The 12155-nt window shown below is 43.4% G+C and overlaps 1 protein-coding gene and 1 long non-coding RNA gene across 8 annotated transcripts in view; one reads left to right on the forward strand and one right to left on the reverse strand.

Annotated features, from left to right (window-relative positions):
• The window catches only part of EPC1 (enhancer of polycomb homolog 1), a 56498-nt gene that overhangs the window by 39079 nt on the left and 5264 nt on the right, over positions 1-12155 (reverse strand). Inside the window, exon 1 of one of the 7 annotated variants that reach the window (XM_081163554.1) lies at positions 405-1697. The exons of 5 other annotated variants lie outside the window; for them this stretch is intronic. In XM_081163554.1, the coding sequence (XP_081019680.1) occupies positions 405-557 (153 nt within the window). In that variant the 5' untranslated portion in view covers positions 558-1697. Of the gene's footprint in view, positions 1-404; positions 1698-12155 lie in introns of those variants that run through there. One more of the 7 variants, XM_081163552.1, reaches the window with a different exon arrangement.
• LOC308569783 lies at positions 4905-7070 on the forward strand. Its single transcript, XR_014000849.1, has 2 exons — positions 4905-5612; positions 5719-7070. It is a non-coding gene; the product is annotated as an uncharacterized lncRNA (long non-coding RNA).

Raw genomic sequence — 12155 nt, forward strand, 5'->3', positions numbered from 1 at the left:
GAGGCTCGCGCTCTCTCGCACAGCTGCCTGCTGCACAAGGCCCAGCCCAGCAAAGTCGAAGCACAACAAAATGGCGGCTGGCCGCCGCGTCACGTGACCCCCTTTGTGCCTTTCGGGGGGCTGAAGGGAGCCGAGCCGAAGGCCTCGGCGCTCCAGCCCAGAGCGAAAACGAACCTCGGCCAGGTGGGGTGGGGGCTCCCGGAGGGAAGGCGACGGGGCTGTTGAGGGACCAACGTCGCCCTCTTCCCTCCCCCCTCCCGCACACCCGGGGGGAGGGAAGCGGGAGGAAGCGGGGAGAAAATGGCGGCCATTTTGTGCTTGCGCAGAGGCGATGGTGGGGGCCCGGGTGTGGGGCGATGGCGGGGCCCGGCCGGAGCAGGGATGGGAGGGGGTCTCTCACGTACCGACTCCTCTTCCTTCTCCATGCCCGTGGGCATCTGCGGCACGGCCCGGTTGATGGAGGCATACTCGGCTAGGTCGGGCAAGTCCTCGCAGCGGAAGACGGGAAGCGGCTTAGACGCGTCCAGCGCCCGGGCCCGAAACGACAGTTTGCTCATGTTAGTCGTCGGCGGCTGCGACTGCTATGGCGGCTGCTGCTCCAGCTGAGGGGGGGGAGGCAGCGAGAGCGCTCCGAGCTGAGAGCCGGACCCCGCCGAGCGCTCTCATGGAGGGACCGGGGCTCCCGCGGCGGGGCGGGGCTCGCTCCGAGGCGGGTCCCAGCGGCGCCGGCTGGCGCGGCTAGGCTAGGGCGCCGATTTCTCTCCTCCGCCGCTCCGGCTCTGCTCAATACGCCACGGCCAACATGGCGGACATTAAACCTCGACTGGCCGCCTCTTTCAGCCAACCCCAGCGCCACAGCCATTCCCACACTGCATCGCGCAAAGGCGCGGGCACGGCGCTGCCGGGGGGGGAGAGAAGGGGCGCGCGGCGCGGGCACGGAGGCAAACGAGCGGGAGCGCTCGGGTTTCCCCCCCACTTTTTTTTTTTTTTACTGCTTCTGCTCGGGGATGATGATGAAGAAGAAGGTGGTCCCGTCTTCGTTCCCCAAAGCTGTCACTGCTCGGGAGTCTCCTTCATTGTGATGCAGCAGCAGCAGCAGCACAGAAGCCGACCCAGCCGCACGCAGTTCCCTCGCACCACGCCGGAGACTGGGGAGAGGGGAGGGACGGCGCCGACGCCTGGAGGAAGGCACGAGGCGGCCGGGGATGCCTCAACCCCAGCGAGGCGTTAAGGAGGCGAAGAGCTTCCCCTCGGCACCGGGCGGGCAGCTCCGCGCTGAGGGCGGCATGGCACACGGCGAGGCACGGGCTCCCGGCCAGGAGCAAAAGGGCACAACACCTAATTTCTCTGTAATTATTTCGGCTACAGGGCCCGAGCTAAAAAAACACCAAACCAAACAGCAGCAGGACTCGCCTCCCCTGTATTGTCGCTAAACCATAATTTATCTACACACACTCCACCGAGTCACTTTGTTCTTTACTCTGGAAGACCGGGGCTCTGTGACATCAAAAAATTCTATAGAATTGACTGGGAATTGGGATGGATGTGCATATTATACACAGTTATTTGGAACGTTTCGTCTGAAATTTTGAACTTAAACCATTTCCCTAAATTTTTTGTTCACCACACACACACACACACGCACATTTTAAAGAATGCACCAGGGATGAATGAGATGCATACAACAGAACATGCACCTTGGAAAAATTTGCCATCACCGTCCGTGTTAACAATACAGTGGTGCCCCGCAAGACGGAAAACCCGCTAGACGAAAGGGTTTTCCGTTTTTGAGCTGCTTCGCAAGACGAATTTCCCTATGGGCTTGCTTCACAAGACGAAAACATCTTGCGAGTGTTCCGATTTTTCCCCGCTCCCCCCCTTTTTCTAAGCCGCTAATAGCCTTTTAGCCGCTAAGCCTTTAATAGCCGCTAAGCCGCTAATAGGGTTGCTTCGCAAGACGAAAAAACTGCTAGACGAAGAGACTCGCGGAACGGATTATTTTCGTCTTGCGAGGCACCACTGTATTGAAGCCCTTGCTTTGTAATGGCTTGACTGTGATTTATAATTTTTTTTTTTGGCTACTAACTGCATCAAATTATACAGCAGCACTTCTTAAGCTTTTTGAATTTGGCTACATTTTAAACTTATCCTTCCTTCGGCCACCCCCAATTGGCTAGCTGTCACAGGTTTTGACAAGTGAGTGCATGGGATTCTCAAACAGCTGTCTAGAAGTACCGGTACCTGCTGCATCCCTCAATAAACAGTAGCTATAGTAGTTTAAGTAGTTATAGGCTCCACACTTCAAAAACGTAATTTCCTGAACGTAGATACAGCATGCAAAGGTGCCAATGAGATTTGCTCCCATCTAGTCTTCTCTTCAACATCCTAACTTTCTATGTGAAGGAATGTTTGTTTATTGGGGACATCTTTCATCATAGTGCACCTGAAACAGTAGCAGTCTAGCAGTTGTGAAAACCAAGGACCACAAGCCTTTTTCCTAAATCAGCCAGCCAGGAAAGGAGGCAAGATGGGGAGAAGCTGCTATGAACAGAACACAGTCTGTGCTTCTTTGCAGCTTTCGTAATTAAAAAGCAGTTTGGATGGCTGTAATAGTAAATATTTGCAGTATCTTCCCTTCCCAACTTTTCCAAAACTTTACATTTCCTGTGTTGGACATTCTGTTGGACATTCTGTTGGGGTTGACTGGAGAAGGGAAATCTACCCCATACTGGCCTGAGGAATTTGGTATTTATTGTAACACTAAAAATGACTTTACAACTTAAGCAATAGTCATTGTAGACCCTTAAATGCTGTGAGGGCAAAGGTCAGATACAGTAAATTAACAGAAAAGTAGGTATAAATACTAAATGTTTTAGAAGAGACTAGGAAGACATGAAGGCCAAGTGATATAAAACACAACCACTCACTATCTATCTGTGCAAGGCTACAAATGTACTAATAGCCATGTGATTTCTTCACATGCAAGCTACCAGCTATCGTTCAAAGTGCAATAAATAAAACCCGTTCAACAGGTTGAACAGATTTGGGGGAATGCTTTAGGTGTCAACAGATGGTCACCTATCAGGACCCACTGGTTTGTTTTCAGACCTTACTTGAATACTCTCTTTTTTCACATTTGATCTGGAGCCTCCAATTACATACTGCAGTCATTTGCACTGAAACACTTTCTGCATGGATTGCAAGACCACAGCAGACAGGAATGAATACAGTCGTACCTTGGTTTTTGAACAGCTTAGTTCTCGAACGTTTTGGTTCCTGAACACTGCAAACCTGGAAGTGACTGTTCCAGTTTGCGAACTATTTTTGGAAGCTGAATGTTTGACAGGAATTTCAGTTGGCTGCAGGAACTTTCTGCAGCCAATCAGAAGCCGTGCTTTGGTTTCCGGACGTTTTGGAAGTTGGACAGAGTTCCAGAATGGGTATTTGGTTGGCATGCATATCTGTGGTATGATAAGGTTAAAGCACACAAAGCGTTTAAAAACCATATTGTTAGAAAAGCACTGTTTAATGTCTGGATAAGATATAAGGACTTGTTAGAAAATAAAACCCCAAGATGGCTGTCACCAATGGAAGCAAAGACTCAGAAAAAACTCAATATGGAGGCCAAATGGCCGAAGTATTGGGAAATTCTGGAACAAGAGGGAGACAGATTAAAACTGCAGAGTTTTGAAAAATTAAAAAACAGAGTGCGAGACTGGCTCCATTATTATCAAATAATGGAGGCATATAATTTGGACAAAAAGCTAGGCTTCCAGGTGGAAAAATCAAAATTGGAAACAGAATTGTTAGACCCCAAAGTTAAGAATTTGTCAAGAATGTATAACCTGCTGTTGAAATGGAATACTCAGGATGAAACGGTGAAATCTGCTATGATTAAATGGGCACAAGATGTTGGACATAACATTATGATGGCTGACTGGGAACAGTTATGGACCACAGGTATGAAGTTTACGGCATGTAATGCCTTAAAAGAGAATTTAATGAAAATGATTTACAGGTGGTACATAACACCAGTCAAGCTTGCAAAAATCTACCATTTGCCCGATAATAAATGCTGGAAATGTAATGAGACTGAAGGTACTTTCTTCCACCTTTGGTGGACATGCCCAAGGATTAAGAATTTCTGGGAGATGATTTATAATGAAATGAAAAAGGTATTTAATTATACCTTCCTGAAGAAACCAGAGGCCTTTCTCCTGGGCATGGTCGGCCAATTGGTGCCAAAGAAGGATAGAACTTTCTTTATGTATGCCACAACAGCAGCAAGAATACTTATCGCAAAGCATTGGAAGACACAAGATCTACCCACCCGGGAAGAATGGCAGATGAAGCTGATGGACTACATGGAATTGGCGGAAATGACTGGCAGAACCCGAGACCAGGGAGAAGAGTCGGTGGAAAAAGATTGGAAAAAATTCAAAGTATATTTACAGAAATATTGCAAAATTAATGAATGTTAGAAGGATGCTGGAATGAAGTTATATGGCTTTAGGAGAAATGTTATAAAGAATTAAGCAGAAATAAGATTGTTAATGGGCCAAAGTGGAAAATTTAAGGTTAGATTGTGTTAAGATAAATTATAGAACAAAAATTGAGAAAGATGGAAAGGATTTGCTGAAATAGATAATTGAACTAGAATACAAAAAAGGGAGGTGTGAGGAGGTCGATGAAACAAGTAAATGAAAGGTAAAGATACGGAAATATTGGATGTGTTTTTAAATGTTTTTGTTTTTCTTGTTGTTTTGTATTGTTTTTTGTTCTTTTTATTTTTGATGTATTGTAAGGTATTGCTTTGTTTTCTTTAACTTTTTATTGTTTCTTCTTTTTTCTGTAACCATTAAACCTCTAATAAATATCATTTAAAAAAACAAAACACAACAGAGTTCCAGAACGGTTTCCATTTGACTTCCAAGGTATGACTGTACTGCAGACTTGGAGCGTTTGGAGAGCCCAGCACCTTTGCTTTAAGGAGCAGCTGCATGTACAGAATACATATTCTTGGGAGGGGAAGTTGTTCTACTATCACTCTGTGGGGGTGAACTGCGCCAAATGATGCATACAAATTTTCCATGAATAACACCAGTGAGGGAAGGGGAGGGGAAATCTTTAACAGGGTTTATCTGGCACATATTTATCATAAATTCAGCAAGTGCTTTATGAAAAAATAAAATGGCATTTCATATGCTTTAATAACATCACAAATATACAAAAGTCATCCCCCCCCTCACTTTTTGCTAAATTACAATCTGGCACTGGATATCTACTTGGGAGTTCAATCAAATAATATATAAAATTTCTGTCTTAGCAAGCAACAGTTTTTTTGAGAAATTCGTATTATTTTGCATATTGCATGACATTTTCTCCAGTGGGAAGCTAAACTCTTTCAGCATGTTTGCTCAAACGAATAAATCTAACAGAGTTCAGTGGGATTTGCTCTCAAATAACTGAGAATAGGACTGCAGCTCAAAGTACAGGTAGCTCTGCGAGTTTGTTTTGTGGATTATAAGGAAATGCTACATGGCATGGCTTCTCTCTCCAGATCTTCCTTAGTGTGTTTGTGCTGCTCTTTCTTGGGCTAGGCGTATGTACAGGCACTACACTTACAGCTGTGCAGAGGAAGTGTGCTATATATCGTAACATAGATTATGATATATTGTTGAGTGACCATAAAGAACTTCTAAAGTGCAGCACATATAGGCACTACACTTACAGCTGTGCAGAGGAAGTGTGCTGAGCGGTTAATGCAGTTATGAGCGAGTGTATAGCTAGGGATAGGACGAGTTTCCGCCATGCTTTATCTGAGCAGCATTCGGAGGCTACAAACAGCCCCATTCTACACAAAGTTCTAATGGTACTGGACCCAACAATCTATCGCAACATAGATTATGATATATTGTTGAGTGACCATAAAGAACTCCTAAAGTGCAGCACATAACATTCGCAGGACATCACTACAACTTAGGAGACGCATGCCTGGAGTCTGGTGTGAAATACCATCACACATATATACAAGACATTGGGGGAGGACCATAATGTCACGGTTTTCCATGAGGATCTAGGGAAGAAGCTGGTTGAATCAGCCATTACAACAAGCTCCCGCTTTGGGCGGGGGGCCCTTTTTAAGAGGAGGTATAGATGTGAGACAACAGAGATTGTTCCAAAGAACATACAACATGGGCCCTCGTTGCTTTCTTTCCCGGCAATACTGCTTTAGGTTGGGCATCCCTATTTCCTTACACTCAAATTCCTTTTGAGCATTACCAGCCCCAGCAGCCTGGCAGGAAATATGGAACGCCCAAATAACACAGGTACAATCATAGATGCTTGCAGTGTAGAAGACCCTGGTTTGGAGAGTCAAACCAGGGAAAGCAAAGCACTTCAGGACTTGGAAGAAGCCGCCACTTTCTGTGAAGCCAAAGAAGACCTCAAAACTTTTCCTGCTTTTGATAATGATGGCAATGAAGGTGCAGCGGTTCCAGCTCCTGCAAGAGGTTATATGACAAGGTGATCACCAAGTACATTCCCATTTGAGAGCCAGGTCAGCTTTCCTCCAATGAAGATGAAGAGCAAGGCGATGGAAGATCTAAGCCATGAATCTACTGCAAGCTTTATTGGGGCAGCTCGTTCACAATCTTCAGAAGTTCCTGGGTACAGCAGCTCCTTGGAGGCTGAAGTGGCCGGTTCAGAAGAATTCCCTCTATATGGTTACCTCCAGGAGGCTATGGTGAATCCAGCCATCTCAAGCACCATTGTTCACCCTAATGCATCTTTGGCCTTTTCCTCCACTATTGAACATTTAGCTTCAATCAGCAGCCCTGTATCTGCATCACACTTTCCAGTACAGCCAGCCTTCATACCATCTTCTACATCAAGTCCAGATGTATTTATTCCTGTGCAATCCCGGTGCCAACCACCTTCTGTTCTGATTGTGTTGCGGGGTACAGAGGGGGAGTTATTATTCCTCCCTACTCCTGGCCCCCAAACACATGTGACTTGCCCAAGGACCTGAGAGTAGTGCAGTTCTTCTATATTAAAGACATTCAACATTATCGCCAGAACTGCTCGATTCCTGTGATGTGCATCACTCCATCCAACAATCAGTTTTCATCCAGTTGGTGCACACACTGAAGCTGCAGTATCCTTTTCAGAACCGTAAGTTCCTGTTCATAGTCAAGTTCCCCCCCCCCCCGAAGAAACCCAGAAGCCTATTTTTGTACCATAGATGGAGCCCACTACCAGTTAGTGCATTTGTACCCTGATCCTTCCCCCTTGGAGTATGCTGTGCCGTTCCATGTGGTCAGATCCAGTGCACTGCATGGTGCAGCTAGCTGTCGGTAAAAGAACAATTTTCTAGTTGCCAAGCATTCCTGTGTTTCTTTTTCCTTTTTTCATGTTTCATTTGACACAATGATTTGTTATATAGAGGAGGGGGAAGTCTGTATATTGGGAAGAGGGGTTACTACACTGCACATAGCATGCTCTCCACATAAAAAATAGATTTATAAATTTAAAAGCTGTTCTCCTTTGCGTATGATGATAGCAAGATGGAAGAATTTCCAAAGCATTATTTTGGTAGTAGTGAATTATGTCAAAATGGTACCGCCTTGCCTTTTGACTTATGTCTTTTTAAGTTGCAGCAAAAAGCTGGAATGTACTTTAATGAAATGACTCCTTTTTGTATACAATTGCATTATGATGTTCCTGGGAAGAAAGACTGGCTGTGAATTGGGTCATACATACAAATACACTGTCTTGCCAACTAAGGCCAATACTTCTTTCTTCAAAAACACTGAAAATCTTGACACATACTTAACACATTTTCCAAATGTAAACGCTGTACAACATACAAGCAGACACATCTTGTTTCAATCCCATTTTATAGTAAAAAGGGCATGAAGCTGCCCAGCAAAACCTCTCATTTAGTACATTTCTATCCCACCCTTCTTCCATCAAGGAACTGAAGGTGATGCATGTAGGATCTTGGGTGGTCTCTCATCCAAATTGAGTAGACTAAGATCTGCTTTGCTTCAGCAAAGTTCCTGTCCCTAAGACCATGTGCCCTGGGATATACTAGTATTTACACTATGCTAGGCAGAATATGATCAAAATAAGGGAAGAAAGATAAATGAGCTCAGAAACACTGAAATGAAAAGGAACAGGATTTGCAAGGCAGGACCAAAAGTCTGCAGATATATGCAGAAATTCTAGGAAAGCAAGTTCTAGGGTTATTCAAATGCTGTTCCTGTTACCAAACAGAAAGCTACACACAAGACATATCATGTCATATAATCAGAGATGTAGGATGTGTGAGGGCTTGTAAAGAATATTACATCTTTTGCAAGATTTGTATTAATTTCACAATTTTACAGAACTAAGTTATTACAACAAGTAGCAATGGCTACTACCTTAGATGGCTTTTTAAAAGGATTAGAGAAAATCAGAGAGGATAGTCTATCAATGTGTATTAACGATAAAAGCTAAATTGACTCCCCATGTTCAAAGGCCATCTCTCTGAATACAAACTGCTGAGACCAAATAGAGGATAGCTATTAACTTCATCCCCTGCTGTTGAGCTTCCTGGCAGTCTCTGATTGGCTGCTATTGAGAAAATGCCAGATTAGCTGGAGTTCTGGTCTGAGCCAATGGCCTATTTTTATACAAGATGGGGATAAGACCACTGGCTATTATATGGTAAGTTTAGGTTGAACTAAAGAAAGGAAAGGCCTTTGTAGAGTTTGCAAAGGCTTTGCAAGGGACTTACAACAACATGCTGCGGCGTCTCCATCAGGGTTCCAGACAGCCTGCTATGCCCTCTCCTAGGACACTCCATTCCTTTGCTTTGCTCACAGAAAAGCAACATTCAGTGGTACTACTGTGTAGGCTCAGTCCTCTTTAGGATGATTTTTTTGAGGAGGGGGGTCACTTCCTTAGGCTACCCCCTTAAAATTATCCCCCGTGGTTCTCCAGAGCCTGCCAATACACCCCTCTTGTTTCTCAGAGGCTCCAATTTGGAGTCACCTCTGATAGCATTTACCCACTGAGTTTACTATTAGAGGGAGTTAAGGAGGCGAGGAAACCAAAAGCGGGTTGGGAGGATAGGAAACAAAAATGTGTGGATGTTTTGCATCCATACTGAACCTTAAAATGAGTTTATGCTATGTCTGAATATCCTTTCTGGACATCTGTTACATAACTGACTCAAACCTTGGTTGAATGAAAATATATTCATCCAACCAGGAATTGAGAATATCAACACCATAATCAATGTGAGAGGTCAACCCTTCTTCCCCTTACCTTGTCATTTCGTTTTTCTTAAGGTTAGCTGAAATGACATGAAAGAATACTCAATCATTATATTTTTGCTGTCATCTAAGAAGATGGCCATAGATGGAATTAAACCGCTTAGGGAAATATTCCTCAGTTTCTAACAAATCAACCAGTTCATTAAGGGATTTTGTAAACAAGTCTTCTGTCTCCTAGCTTTCCCTCATTTACTTCCCAATTAGTTGGCCCAATTTTCACAGGAATTCATTATAATGGATGCTCAGTCAGTTTAAAGAATTAGGCCACTTTCATGTATGGCAGAAGCTTGAAAAATGTATTATGTCTTCAAGTATTAACACTCCTGAAAATACATCACAAAGGGACACTGCAAACAGAGCTCTGTGGAAAAGGACGATATCTAGGGCTTTTTATTTTTCTACATCCCATCCTACTCCCAGTTATTTACCCAGGAAGCCCGGTATTATTAATATCAATTAAAATGATTATTGTGTATAAATATGTTCCTTGCTTTATTCAGAATTTCTACATAACATGGATTTTTAATAGCAAAGAATAGTGTGCTGTCCAGGTGGAATGGTAGGAAGAAGGACAAGAGGGGCTTATGGGCAGGCAACCAATTTCTAAGTCAGAATCAATGGACTAATAGCAGTACAAGTCACAGGCTCCCTGAACCAGCAAGATTTTCTGCAGACTTTGTAAGTCTTGCCGTGGAGATACAAAATTGTCCTTTAAAAAACAATCAGAATGTGCAGTGCATTGATCTACTGTACATTGCTCCACAAGATTCTGTAGTTAATGGAAATATGGAAGAAGAAAATCTAATCAAGCTCCTTACATAGTACTTTATTACCTGCAAGATTACCTGCAATTAAAAATATCAAAGCATTTCACGCTTTTATTTTAACTCGTGTAACCTAAAAACACACACAAGCACTTGAGGCCCTTTGAATGTGAACAGATGGGTTATTTTCTGTCTACATTTGCAGCCATCTTAAAGACTATACAAAATTATTCAAGGTAGTTAAGCAGAAGCTGACTAGAAAGTGTCATAGAATGATCTCACATAACCAAGTGCTTAGAGAATAAAATGTCATATTGCCACACAGTGTTGATAGGTATGAAGTTAAATTTACTGGGGAAACAGTTCCTTACTGCATACGACACTATGGTCACAAAAGCTCCTAGAGTTCAAGAGAGCCCTGTTTCTCTCCTCCATCCACTGCGCTGTGTGTGTGTGTGTGTGTGTGTGTGTGCGCGCGCGCATATGGAGACACCTACCAGGACAGCCTAGAGCAATGGCCTTCAAATGCAAGATCTACCTCTGATTCACAATCTATAACATGGGACTCAATTTCACATTTTCACTTTTGAGTTATAATTAATATGCACATTATTAATCCTAAAGTGGCAATTCACCATAGCAATACTTCCAAATGAAAAGCAGTTATTTCTGCACTTAATCTTAGCTGAGAAGTGAATTGTAGGAGAAGTCTAGAAAGCCATAAAATAGACTAGAAAGTGAACAGAGTGCCCCTGCTGCTCCATAGAGAGGTCCCTCACTAGAGGCATAGATATAGAAAGGTGGGACATGTGGTTGGCCAGAAATATGTATCTTATTTAAAAATGGTTCATGCCTTTCTCCTGCCACATTGCAGCCCTCATGAAAAATTATAAAATAAGTGTCTCAACATGTCCTAGCTCAGACCCCACTTGTACTGCTCCCTTTGGCCTAGTCAGCCTTAGATGGAATCCAATATGGCAGCAACAACTTTGCTACGTCCCACCTATAGGTCCTGACCCACTGGCTGAAGACCTACAGCCTAGAGAATAGAGGTGTGCCTACAGTATGGATACAGAATAGCCTCTGTGCATAGAAAGTCTAAGTCTGCAATCCTATATATGTTTACCGGGAAGTAAATCCCAATGAACACAGTGTGGCTTTGTAGTAAGTAGACAACACGTAGGATTGCACAGCAAGGCTCTTCAGCTTAGAAACATAATAGTACAATGGGCTATAGTAGAGACACATTAATGGGATGAATGCAAACAGACCTGCAATATATCTTATTCTTGTAACTTAACTATGAGCTACTCAGTTAAATTACCCAGTATCATTAGTCAAGATGACCATGGGATGCAAACCAATGCCCTGGGTACCACCTGATCCTCTGGCTGCTAAATCCTGAGAAAGGATATACAAGGGTGAAGCCTCTTGTAATTTACCTTTACTTCATCTCCTGCAAGTAAGTCTGCACTTACTCTGAAATATCTAGGACTAACCACTGTCAAGCTTAGGACGGGATAAGATATTCTTTTCCTTGCCATTTTTTGTTCCACGCCTCAAAACAGATGCAAAATGTGTGTTTTATCAACACAACCATTACTTGAAAGTAACTTGCATAAATTCAGACCTTACATACTCATCATTATCCAGAACTAGTTCATCTTCAGAAACAGTAGCAAGCGTAAGTTTATCTTTGTACCAGTTGAGTGATGTGGAAAAAGCATGGTAGTTTTATATAGGGTTGTATGTTTTTAGATGAGCAAAAACAGACTTAGTATCTTAGACCAGGCATAGGCAAACTCAGCCCTCCAGATGTTCTGAGACTACAACTCCCATCAACCCTAGCTAACAGGACCAGTGGTCAGGGATGATGGGAGTTGTAGTCCCAAAACATCTGGAGGGCCAAGTTTACCTATGCCTGTCTTAGACTAAGCACAACTTCAACTATTCAACTATAAGCTTCAACTATTCATAGATATCACTCATTCATGTCTTGCTGAGGGCTTATTTTCTAAGAGCTAAAGTAGCAGGGTTCAAATTTGTCTCAAAATAGTCGCATCCACTG

Source organism: Podarcis bocagei, assembly GCF_964188305.1.
Source record: "Podarcis bocagei genome assembly, chromosome: 12".
In the NCBI taxonomy this organism is placed as follows: Eukaryota; Metazoa; Chordata; class Lepidosauria; order Squamata; family Lacertidae; genus Podarcis; species Podarcis bocagei.